Raw genomic sequence first — 13,004 nt, 5'->3', positions numbered from 1 at the left:
ATTATCTAATAGCTTCGTGAATACTCTCTTTATGTAGCTATAAATGTTTCTTGTTAGTGATCTGTGGTCTCTCTTTCCTGTGAACTATGTGAGGGCAAATGGGCTTAAATCCTAGTAGAGGATTCTGACTTCTGAGGCTGGCTTTAAAAAAAATTCTATCTGGGGAGGTTTTTAGGTTAAAAATAAAGGACGTCTTAACTGTATATACTATGAGATGGTGAAACACATTTCTGGGCAAGTTATAGAATCCTCTTCCCCATTATCTTTTAGGATAGTGAAAATTCCCAGGTGCCCCCAAAGACTTGTCCTCAAAACTCACCTTAGCTGGAAGCAAGAAAATGTATGAGTTGATCTTTAGTAGGCCTTTCAGAAATGTGTCTCCTAGCATCAGCCCACCCTACTTCATAGCTCCTGGCATTGACTACCCCCATTTCCTAGGTCCAGGTAAAGTGACTTTTAATATAGAAATGGGAGAGGCTGCCATTTTAGTTGGTGTCTTTTTGTTTCTCTTTTAAAAAACGTAATTTGCATTTCTGATATGAGCTAACCTATGCCTGCAGTAGACATTAGTGTAAAATGATGAAGCACAAAGAGGCTTATTACATGGATGAAAGTACATTTACTTTTCCAGTGGTCCCTGGCTGGTGTCAGCAAAAGGCCCCAAAGGGTAAGAAATCACAAAATAATAAGCATTCAGGGCTGAAGATGGAGCTTCTAAATCTGAACTTAGACACAGTAAGAAGCAGTCAAAGTGCACATTAGAAGACAGGGTTTGGTATTTACAGAAGCCAGAGCTTTATTTTTCCTGTGGAAGTCTTTGAATGCCAAATGAGCTATAAATGTTTCTTCTGCCTATTAGAAAGTCAGCCAGCTGGTTATAAATGAATTAGAGACATACTGATACATGAAAACTGACCCAAGAAGCAGCAGCCCCCTTTCTGACCCAAATTTGTATCATTTTCTTTTTCTACCATTAAGCAACATTCTAAGAATATATGGCTTATTTTCAATTTGTTGCATTTTTAAAAATTCTTATTTATTCATTGATTTTGCTTTTTGGTGCTTTTATTTTGTTGTTGTGCTAGATATAACCATATTTCCATCTGTATTTGCTCACTTTATTGATTTTGGGGAGGACTTAAGGGGCCAAACTGTTATTAATGAGTTATATGTTATTAATTAGTATTAAAGCAACTATTTCAAAAATATTGATGTACAATAGCTGAGTGTAACTATTTAATGGGAGATCCCCAAGCCAATTAAAGCATGGTAATATAAAAAGTATACTTCTTGTTATTAATAATTGTTATTACTCTGTGGCTTCCCTGTAAATACCAATGACTGATTGCATCCAAACTAGTATCAGTTATACCTAAAAAATTAGGAAATATTAGTTATACCATAATGACACCAATGCCTGGTTATAATTGTATTTTAAACACAATTTTTTGCAGACTTTTTATTTGTAGATGTTGTTTTTGTTTTTCTTTTACAGTCTAACAGTATATTTTCTGTTTTGAAGTTGGTGATATATGCGGGGCCTAACACAAACAGTAGGAAGGTTGCTGAATATGGAGGCAACACACTGGGATATGGCAGCCGTAGTGTCTTAGGAACTGGCTGGCCGAAAGACTTGGTGAAGGTATGGTATCCAGTCATAATTGCTTCCTAGAAAAGAAAATGAACTTGCAGTCCTCACAGAGCCAAGTACTAACTGTAATCCCAGAAAAACATTTGCCATGGGGCCTTTTGTTGAGGTGGGGCCACCTTTCCAGGCCCATCAACTCCTGCTTCTATTCAGAGTGACCCTCCTTTCACTTGTAGGACATGAGACCCCTGTTCACTCCCTTTCACAAGTTATTCCATGGATAGAAGTTGTCACAGCATTTTCTTCCTTGTTGATTAAAAGGGTGGCTAGTTCTTCCAGCTTAGTTCTCCTCCACACTTCCTGTTGACAAGTACCGTAGAACCACAAGGCCATTGCAGTGTAAAAGTGTTGAATTAATGTGTTCAGATGAATTTAGGCCTTTGGAGCAAAAACAATTATCCATTCTCAAACTGATGAAATTAGGGCCATGCTTTGTAATCTGGGCCTTAAACTACTTACTGTGTATCTGTCTGGAATGTGAATATAAACTGAAATGTCTGTTAAAACCCAAAAATGTCTCCGAAGTCTGTTCCTAGGGCCTTGATTTCATATACATTATGGACCCTCTTTAATTCAGCCATAGATGAGAAGCCATTTGTTAGAAATTATGACTGGGTACGGCTGCTCACGCCTGTAATCCCAGCACTTTGGGAGGCCGAAGTGTGAGGATCACCTGAGGTCAGGAGTTCAAGACCAGCCTGACCAACATGGTGAAACCCCGTCTCTACTGAAAATACAAAAATTAGCTGGGCGTGGTGGTGTGTGCCTGTCATGCCAGCTACTCAGGAGGCTGAGGCAGGAGAATTGCTTGAATCTAGGAAGCGGAGATTTGCAGTGAGCTGAGATTGGGCCATTGCACTCTAGTCTAGGCGACAGAGCGAAACTCTATCTCAATAAAAGAGAAATTATGCTCAAGGCCGAGCACAGTGGCTCATACCTGTAATCTCAGCACTGTGGGAGGCTGAGGTGGGCAGACTGGTTGAGCCCAAGAATTTGAGACCAGCCTGGGCAACATAGTAAGACCTTGTCTCTACAAAAAAAAAAAAAAAAAAAAATTAGCTGGGCATGGTGCTGCATACTTGTAGTTCCAGCCACTCAGGAGACTAAAGTGGGAGGATCTCTTGAGCCCAGGAGGTCAAGGCTTCAGTAAGCCATGATCATGCCACTGCACTCCAGCCTGGGTGACAGAGTAAGACCTTGTCTCAAAAAAAAAAAAAAAAAAAAGATTTGATTAACCTTTACCTTGATCTTGCTAATGGGCAACTGTGGCCCATTTCACAGTTGCCTCATCCCAAAGGCCACCTGGTGGTCAGGAGAGACACTTAAAGGACTGGGTGTCTAAATGAGAGGGAATGGAATTTGAATCAAAAAGCAAGTGAGAAAAGGAGTGAAATATTGCTGTGGTCCTTTTTGAAAGTAAATCTCTGAAATTCATTGCTCTTTTGAAAATTGTGTATCTTGTTTTTAAAGTGCATTTCCCCCCCCCTTCCTTAAATTTTAAGGTGGAAGGAGATACAGTCACCTTCTCCTTTGAAATGAGAAGTGGCCGTGAACACAACACTCCTGATAAAGCCATGTGGGGCTTTGCTTGCACAGTTCGCGCTCAGGTACTTGAATCTAACCACTGCCATGGACAAAATATACTATCTCCTATGTGCCTTGATTACATACATCATATTTGCCTTGGAAACAGGGCAGAATATGAGTCACCGTTTCATCTGTCTCTTCTATTTGGCACTAGTCAACTACTAGGAGTTAGTAGTACTTTTACAGAATAAAACCTACCATGACCTAAAATCAGCTCAGCAGCACAGAAATAAATCTATTGATTGGGGCTCCCTCTTCAAAGGTTGGGGAGGTGACCTTACCCCAGCATCTTTCCATAGGGCATAGAGGACTCAATAGAACTTAGTAGAAATAAGCACTTGGATCCTGGGTTTTAAGGGTAGTCAAGCATCCGGCTGGGCATGGTGGCTCGCGCCTGTATTCCCAGCACTTTGGGAGACTGAGGTGGCCGGATCAACTGAGGTCAGGAGTTGTAGACCAGTCTGGACAACTTGGTGAAACCTGATCTCTACTAAAAATACAAAAATTATCTGGGTATGGTGGTGCATGCCTGTAGTCCTACCTACTCTGGAGGCTGAGGCAGGAGAATTGCTGGAACCCAGGAGGCAGAGATTGCAATGAGCTGAGATTGTGCCACTGTACTTCAGCCTGGGCGACAGAGTGAGACTCTGTCTCAAAGAAAAAAAAAAAGAGGACTTAAGCATACTACTGACCCCTCCAGTTGCCTGATTCTAAAAACATATTTTAGACTTTGAGGTTTCTTAAGCTTAACCAAGCTAAGACTCTCCAGAGTGGCATTAACTGCTAGAATGTAAACTCCATGACAGCAGAGATCTTCGTTTCATTCTCTGATGTATCTCAGGCACCAAGAACAGTGGCTGGCATACAGTTGGTACTCAGTAAATATTTCTTGAATGAATTCAGTGCAGTCATTGACAACATCATTGTTTGAGCACAGGATGGAAGTGACAAAACAAAATAGTGGTTTATACTTAGGCACAACAGAAAGGAAGCTATCAAAGAATCGGATTTCTTTATTTGATTTGTGCTGTTTCTAATATGGGGTCTGGTCAGCTATTTTCTCTGCAGAATTGTGTTGCAACTTCGTTCTGGTCATTCCAGTGCCACCATCTAGTCATGATTTAGGTGCTGTACGTGTGTCCCCTAGCAGTAATACTTGATGCTGCTCTGTAGAACCCTGTGCTTGGGGACAGTGCAGTGTGGGGCAGCACAAGTAGCCGCCTCTGCCAGTGTACAAGTAGCCACCTCTGACCAGTGTGGTTTACCCCTGTCTGCATTGTAGGAGTCTTCGGAGGATGTCTCAGGAGGCTTGCCCTTTCTGGTAGACCTGGCTTTAGGTCTGTCTGTGTTAGCTTGTTCCATGTTAAGAATCCTGTACAATGGACCAGAAATTACCAAAGAAGAAGAAGCCTGTCAGGATCTATTGCGGTCCAAACTTTTACAAAGGTAACAAAAAGGTTGAAGTTTAGCTAGTGTTGCCTGCAAAGGAAAAAGGACTTTATATGGAAAACTCCTTTTGGTACATTTCCCAGGTGATTGTGCTTACTGCTTGGCAATCTCATGGGTGTTATTGTGTCTAAAAAATAAGTTGAAAATTACACCATAGTGCTTTCTGGCCCTTACTTTACTAAATATAAAATTACATCTTTGAACTGCATAAGCTTTTCTCCAACACAATTATTGTCTAGTTAAATTGAATGATCCCCCAAGAGGATGGGTGATTGTGTGATAAGGCAAACACAGCAAATGTTTATTGTACAATCTATACAAGTGTGTCTGTCGACATTAACCATGTCATTCTTTCAGCTTTTCTGTACATTTCAAAGTTTTAATGATTAAATATTGGGGAGGAGCTAGATCTCCAAAGATGAGCTTTCATACAGTGCTCATTTTTCTTTAGCTTCTGGAGAAGGTTTGATGAGTAATTAACACAGAATGTGATCCTTCATATGTTTGATGTTTCTACAAACATCCAATAGCTTTCCAGTAATCTTGATGAGAGAGGAAGTGAAGAGCCTCTTTTCTGTCTGCTCAGGTGCCAGTGGCAGGTGGAGGCCAATGGCGTGATCTCCCCTGCCCTTACTCCGAGCCCCTCTCCACTGCCTCTGACCATAGAGGAAGACAGAGAATTCACCTACCCCTCTGATGTCCTCGTGCCTCCTGTTGGAAACTACTTTGATCTGCCTCGGATCAGGCTGCCTCCAGGAATCATGATAAAGCTCAGGGAAATTTCTGGGCGTGCTAGACCTCAATTTAGACCAAGTATAAAGTATGTTGCTGTGTAGTGTTTTACTTTTCCCAGTGGAAAAAAGTTTCAACAATTGAAGTGGGTGTATTTCTTCTGTGGTCTAGGAAATGAACCTTTAATTTTGTGTTTACTGCATGAATGTTAAAATTAACTGAGTCTGGAGGGCCCACCAGGTGGTATTCCAGATTAGGGGTTCTCAAAATTTGGCCCTCCAATGAGCAGCATTGGCATCACCTGGGAACTTGTTAGTTCTTGGACCCCATTTGATACCTGTTTAATCAGAAGCTCTGAGGATGGGGCCCAGTTTGATAAGTTTCCCATGTGACTGATGCATGCTAAAGTGTGACCAAGTGCTAGGTTTATGTCTAGTATGTTGACCTTCTGCTAGCAGTCAGCCTCTACTTTAGTTTCCAGAGTTTATTTAGAGACATGTGTTTATTTTTGATGCCTAGAGAAATGGTGAGGAGTTCTTTAATCTAGAATGTACAACTTACAGTTACAAATGTCTGTAGTATTCTTGCTTAAAGTCAAATCTGTTTTGCAGGCTTCTGCCCTGCCTCCTGAGGCAGGATTTCAGAGAGAAAACTTTAGAGAATGTATGAGGTTTAAAATGAAAAAAAAAGAAAAAAAATAGAGAAAACACCATTGTTTTTAGCCTAACATCTATTTGGACTGAACACTGCAGGCTATAATACTACATAAAATTAATTAGTCGATAGATGCTGCTGATCTTTTCTTAGCCTTAGCCCTCTTCCAGCTCTAATATGACTCTAACTCAAAATGTAGCAATCATAGAAAATGAAGTCTCTTTACTCTTGTTTGTTTGTTTTGAGAGGGAGTCTCGCTCTGTCACCCAGGCTGAAGTGCAGTGGCACAATCTCGGCTCACTACAACTTCTGCCTCCTGGGTTCAAGTGATTCTCCTGCCTCAGCCTCCCGAGTAACTGGGATTACAGGCGTACACCACCACACCTGACTAATTTTTGTATTTTTAGTAGAGACAGGGTTTCTCCATGTTGGCCAGGCTGGTCTTGAACTCCTAACCTTAAGTGATTCACCCACCTCAGTCTCCCAAAGTGCTGGGATTCCAGGCTGAAGTCCCTTTACTCTTGATTTTCAGCTTTACCAGCCAAATTCACTAAATTATCTGCCAACGTAAGACTCCTACAATGCCATTATACTATTCATACCTCTTACTGTATTGTAATAAAGGAGGTATGGTGAATATTTAATATCTTTAGATTAAAGCCTAAGTTCCCCAACCTATAAAATACAGTATTGGGCCTGGGACACAGTGGCTCATGCCTGTTATCCCAGTACTTTGGGAGGCCAAGTCAGGAGGATCACTTGAGCCCAGGAGTTCAAGACCAGCCTGAGCAACATAGTGAGAAATTCCCCTAAAATTTTTTTTCTTAAATTAGCTAAGCATGGCAGCATGCATCTGTAGTCTCAGCTACTCAGGAGGCTGAGGCAGGAGGATGCCTTGAGCCCAGGAGTTTGAGGCTGCATTGAGCCATGACTGCTTCACTGAAATGCAGCCTGGGTGAGAGGGAGACCCTGTCTCTTAAAAAATTAAAAATGAAAATAAAATACAGTATTGAGAAGCTGAGAACATGGCATATACCTGACTGATTTCCATTGTGATCACAGAGAAGTGATTCAGCCAGACGTGATGGAGGAAATGGTGGTATCTTGTGTTATTAAGCACTTGAACTTAGTTGATGCACTGCAGTCTCTAATAAATTTCCAATATCAAGAAGAACATGCTGAAGAATATGATTTATTATGTAAAATTATGGGAGAGACCTTTAAGAAGCTCAATGCCATGGAGAGACAGCTGCAGGTAAATGTCTGATAACTGTTGGAAATAATTTCTTTCCTGGAAATTTAAAGACATTTAGAATGTGATCCAAGTTTTAAAAATTACTATTGTGACTAAAATTTTGAATTTTCAAACAGATTATACTTGTTTTTATTTTGTATCTATTTTCGTGTATCTGTTAGAGTGTTGCAGAACTAGAACAAAAATGGCAAAGTGAAGTTGATGATGCCATACAGGGGAAACTGGAGAACAACATGCCTTTCTTTTACGATTACCATTTTAATGAGGTGAGCAAGGCGTATGATTTGTCACTGGGGCATAGCCATTTAGACAGCAAACATATATACTGTGTGTGTGTGTGTGTGTGTGTGTGCATGTGTGTGCGTGTGTCTCTGTATGTGTGTGTGTGTGTGTGTGTGTGTGTGTGTGTTTGTAGAGGTAAAATAATGTCATTTCCTAAAATGTTGCACACTCTAAAAACATACCTATTCTTTTTTTTTTTTTTTTTTTTTTATGGAGACGTAGTTTCGCTCTTGTTACCCAGGCTGGAGTGCAATGGCGCGATCTCGGCTCACCGCAACCTCCGCCTCCTGGGTTCAGGCAATTCTCCTGCCTCAGCCTCCTGAGTAGCTGGGATTACAGGCACACGCCACCATGCCCAGCTAATTTTTTGTAGTTTTAGTAGAGACGGGGTCTCACCGTGTTGACCAGGATGGTCTCGATCTCTTGACCTCGTGATCCACCCGCCTCGGCCTCCCAAAGTGCTGGGATTACAGGCTTGAGCCACAAACATACCTATTCTTTAAAAGAGGTTAAATGAAAATTGACTAGATCAACATGCAATATATAAATAATTACTCATTAAGTTTTTCTTTTTTTTTTTTTTTTTTTTTGTGAGACGGAGTCTTGCTCTGTTACCCAAAGCAAGAGTGCAGTGGCATGATCTCCACCTCCTGGGTTCAAGCAATTCTGCCTCAGCCTCCTGAGTAGCTGGGATTACAGGCACGCACCACCACACCTGGCTAATTTTATTTTTTTTGTTTGTTTGTTTATTTATTTATTTATTTGTCGAGATGGAGTCTTGCTCTGTCACCCAGGCTGGAGTACAATGGTATGATCTTGGCTCACTTGTAACCTCTACCTCCTGGGTTCAAACGATTCTCCTGCTTCACCCTCCCGAGTAGCTGGGATTACAGGTGTGCACTACCACGCCCGGCTAATTTTTGTACTTTTAGTATAGATGGTGTTTCACCCTGTTGACCAGGTTGGTCTCAAACTCCTGACCTCAGGTGATCCACCCGCCTTGGCCTCCCAAAGTGCTGGGATTACAGGCATGAGCCACTGCACTCGGCCTTAAGTTGTTTTTTTTAACTGGTTAATAGTTTTATAAAGATATATTAAGAAGTTGTCATCATGGTCAAATTTTGCTTTCAAGCCTTAAAAAACAAAAAGTAGGTAAAATTATAAACCCTGAAAGAATCCCCAGAAAGTAGTCAGTGCCATTTTTAATTATTAAAATATCAAATAAGAACTTACAAATGGGTTTCAAACATAGAAATATGGACCAAAGGTGGTGGTTTTTCTCTGAAATTTTCTGTTCATTTTAATATATGTATAATACAACTTGGTTCTTACAGATCCTGCATACCAACTTTTCTTGATTTTTTTCTTCTTTAGAACAAAATGAAAGAACTAGAACTTTTGTGTTCAATGAAGGAAGTCTCCTTTGATGGAAATGATCTTGAAAACATGGTCCTATCACTCAGGTTAGTGGTATTAATGACAATTAAGGCTATTATCACCTTGATGCTCAAAACACATTCTAAAGGTCTAGTCTCTTAATAGATATATTTTTAAATATTGTGAATTTACTAAATATTTTAGAGTTGGAACTCATTTGGTAAATTGGAAGTTTGGGTTTTAGCCTTCAAAAGTTAGCACAGGCATTCAAAACAGAAAAAGGAACAAGAAGTGGCCAAAGTTTCTAACACTGTTCCCCTTGGACGAGGAAACAGGGAAGTAAGCAATGTTGATTAGGTTACTTTCGCTTAGTTTCCCCTGTGTCTTCCTTGACTCTTTGTAATTTTTTTTAATACTGTTTTTGGTAAGCTAGAGTACAACTCAATGCACATCAGTCTTTCTTTATAGGGAGAAGTTCCTACATGAAGTGAATTCTCTTATTCAGAAACCCTCACACCCACTGGCTAAAACAAAGATGTTAGTGAAGAGTTTAATGAACCGAGCTGAGCTGTTGCTGCATGTCACCATCGCAGCCCAGTCGGGCCTCACGAGAAGCATCTCTGGGACTCCTGCTGAAACGCCAGGTACTGCTCAAAGATAGCCCCTAATCGACTTCTGGTCCTAGTCTGTTCATATAAGATACATTAGCTGTTTTTTGAAAAACTCACTCTTGGGTACACCTAGAAAGGAAAATAAAAGGAAATTTTAACATACTTAATTTTGCCTTGTACTTTCTGTACAAAGCAACTGAGTGACAAAAGAAAAACAAAGAAATACTTGTATGTCATTAAATCCCTGTGGTCAACTTCTTGTTTTCTTTATTTTATTATTATTATTTTTTTAAAAACTGAGTCTTGCTCTGTGTCGCCCAGGCTGGAGTGCAGTAGTGCAGTCTTAGCTCACCAGAAACTCTGCCCCCCAGGTTCCAGCAATTCTCCTGCCTCAGGCTCCCTAGTAGCTGGGACTACAGGCGTGTGCCACCATTCCTGGCTAATTTTTATATTTCTAGTAGAGATGGGGTTTCACTATGTTGAACAGGTTGGTCTCAAACTCCTGACCTCTGGTGATCCACCTGCCTTGGCCTCCCAAAGTACTAGGATTACAGGTGTGAGCCATTGCACCCGGCCCTATTTTTGTTTTCATACTAATGTATATAATTAGATTTCATAGTAACATATACAATTAGTCAACACTGTGAATCTTGTAATATCATTTTTTCTTCTTTACTTGAAGCTGAGTTTGCATTTCATCTTTAGTAATTATGTGGTATGATTTGTGGTATGACTTCCTGGGAATTAACTTTTTCTAGGTCACATTTTATTTATTGTTGTGAGACGGAGTCTCGCTCTGTTGCCCAGGTTGTAGTGCAGTGGACGATCTCAGCTCACTGCAATCTCTGCCTCCTAGTTTCAAGCAATTCTCCTGCCTCAGCTTCCCAAGTAGGTGGGAATACAGGCACCCACCATCACGCCCAACTAATTTTTGTATTTTTAGTAGAGACAGGGTTTTGCCATGTTGGCCAGGCTGGTCTTGAATTCCTAACCTTAAGTGATCCACCCACCTCAGCCTCCCAAAGTGCTGGGATTACAGGCATGAGCCACCACACCTGGTCTAGGTCACATTTTAATTGTTAGCCTAAAAATGCATCTCTCAGGAAAATCATTGAGTCTTCTTACTTAAGACAGGATCTGTTGGCCGGGCGCGGTGGCTCAAGCCTGTAATCCCAGCACTGTGGGAGGCCGAGGCGGGTGGATCACGAGGTCAAGAGATCGAGACCATCCTGGTCAACATGGTGAAACCCCGTCTCTACTAAAAATACAAAAAATTAGCTGGGCATGGTGGTGTGTGCCTGTAATCCCAGCTACTCAGGAGGCTGAGGCAGGAGAATTGCCTGAACCCAGGAGGCGGAGGTTGTGGTGAGCCGAGATCGCGCCATTGCACTCCAGCCTGGGTAACAAGAGCGAAACTCCGTCTCAAAAAAAAAAAAAAAAAAGACAGGATCTGTTAACACGGCACAGCCCACAAGCATTCATTCTTAACTTGAGAGATAAAGTTAAATAAACATGTTCTTAATTGAAAGAGTCCACGTTACATAGCCCCATTGCCCAGTGGGTAGTAGGGAGCAGGCAAACTTGTTTTCATCCCAGCTGATCATCTAAGGCTCTTCTTACTTGGGATTTGAAGTCTAGGGGGACTCCCAGAATCTCACTGTCTAATACAGGTTCTCCCTGAGAACTTCAGGGGAAGACACAGGCTTGGGAGAGAGACATGTGCTGAGTGTGTGGTATAATCACATGCCAGGATGGTCTGCTATACACATAAGCCCTTGTTAAAGGTCGTATATATAGGCTTGACCACTCAGTAAGGCTGTCAGTACTATCCCAGAGGCTCTTGACCTCAGAGGTAACAGTATCCTCAAAAATTACACTTTTTTTATATTTAAGCTGTGTAACCACTCTTAAGACAGATAAAAAATGGTTTTCTCAACGGGGCACAGTGGCTCATGCCTGTAATCCCAGCACTTTGGAAGGCCAAGGCAGGAGGATCATTTAAACCAGAAGTTCAAGAGGAGGCTTTGCCACATAGCAGGACCTGGTCTCATAGCAGGACCTGGTCTCCACAAAAAAACGCAAAAATCAGCCAGGCATGATGGCACGTGCCTGTAATCCCAGCTACTCGAGAGGCTGAGTTGGGAGGATTGCTTGAGTGTAGGAGTTCAAAGCTGCAGTGAGCCATGATTGTAGTACTTCACTTCAGCCTGGGCAACAGAGCAAGACTCTGTCCCTAAATAAATAAATAAATGAAAATTTTAGAATAATAAAATAAAATGGTTTTTTTTCTGTACTTTCTCAACATCTTTTTTTCTTGGTTAGTCTTGATGTATAGTTTTATCCTCTTCCATTTAAGGATTGTTTTATAAAACAGCTATTTCTCTGGACAGGGTTAAGGAGTGTATCTTATAGAAAGACCATTCAGATTCCAACTCAAATGTGATATTCATTTCCACCAGCTATGATCAAAGCAGAGGTATCATCAAATGACAATAAGTCAGCTAAATAAATCTGGGGATAAAGCGGTGAAAAAGTCCATCTCTGAACAAAATGGATTTGGATTTATTTGAATTAAGAAATTTGGGCCAGGTGTGATGGCTCACGCCTGTAATTCCAACACTTTGGGAGGCCAGGGTGGGCAGATTACTTGAAGTCAGGAGTTTGAGACCAGCCTGGCCAACATGGTAAAACCCTGTCTCTACTAAAAAAATGCAAAAATTAGCTGGGTGTGGTGGCTCACACCTGTAATTGCAGCTACTCAGGAGGCTGAAGCAGGAGAATCATTTGAACCCGGCAGACGAAGGTTGTAGTGAACTGAGATCACACCACTGCACTCCAGCCTGCGAGACAGAGTGAGACCCATCTTTAAAAAATAAGAAATTTAAAAATTAAGAAAAATTTGTGTTTTCTGGAGATTATTTTCTGTGTCCTCCCTTGCTTTTTAGAATGCTTACATTAAAGTGAACATTGATAGCTATGAAATTAAATGAATTTTTCAGCTTTTCTACAGAAAACCAATTTAATAAAAAATTTTAATTTTTTAAGTTAAAATAATTTTTAACCTAATATTTAGGTTTAAAAATCGACAGTATGCTACGCTAGCTAGATTGGTGGCTGAACTCTGATAGAAAGCAAAGTTGCCAGGTGCGGTGGCTCACGCTTGTAATCCCAGCACTTTGGGAGGCCGAGGCAGGTGGATCATGAGGTCAAGAGATCGAGACCATCCTGGTCAACATGGTGAAACCCCATCTCTACTAAAAACACAAAAATTAGCCAGGCATGGTGGCGCACACCTGTAGTCCCAGCTACTCAGCAGGCTGAGGCAGGAAATTGCTTGAACCCAGGAGCCAGAGGTTGCGGTGAGCAGAGATCGCACCACTGCACTCCAGCCTGGGTAGCAAGAGCGAAA

The 13,004-nt window shown here is 41.2% G+C and overlaps 1 protein-coding gene across 9 annotated transcripts in view; it reads left to right on the top strand.

The window, feature by feature from the left end:
- Nucleotides 1–13,004, top strand: part of HECTD4 (HECT domain E3 ubiquitin protein ligase 4) — a 231,704-nt gene that overhangs the window by 131,561 nt on the left and 87,139 nt on the right. For 5 of the 9 annotated variants that reach the window (XM_032240112.1, XM_032240122.1, XM_032240103.1 and 2 more), the window contains exons 22-29: nt 1,496–1,642; nt 3,151–3,255; nt 4,518–4,681; nt 5,271–5,504; nt 7,133–7,325; nt 7,487–7,591; nt 8,982–9,070; nt 9,453–9,628. In XM_032240112.1, the coding sequence (XP_032096003.1) occupies nt 1,496–1,642; nt 3,151–3,255; nt 4,518–4,681; nt 5,271–5,504; nt 7,133–7,325; nt 7,487–7,591; nt 8,982–9,070; nt 9,453–9,628 (1,213 nt within the window). The remainder of the gene's footprint in view (nt 1–1,495; nt 1,643–3,150; nt 3,256–4,517; nt 4,682–5,270; nt 5,505–7,132; nt 7,326–7,486; nt 7,592–8,981; nt 9,071–9,452; nt 9,629–13,004) is intronic. The other 4 variants (XM_032240131.1, XM_032240155.1, XM_032240126.1 and 1 more) reach the window with 1 other exon arrangement.

The sequence above is a fragment of the Sapajus apella genome, unplaced genomic scaffold, assembly GCF_009761245.1.
Source record: "Sapajus apella isolate SASKATOON/1434 unplaced genomic scaffold, GSC_monkey_1.0 scaffold2, whole genome shotgun sequence".
Taxonomy (NCBI): Eukaryota; Metazoa; Chordata; class Mammalia; order Primates; family Cebidae; genus Sapajus; species Sapajus apella.
Note: the sequence above shows the minus strand (reverse complement) of the source record. Positions and strands in the feature narration are given on the sequence as shown.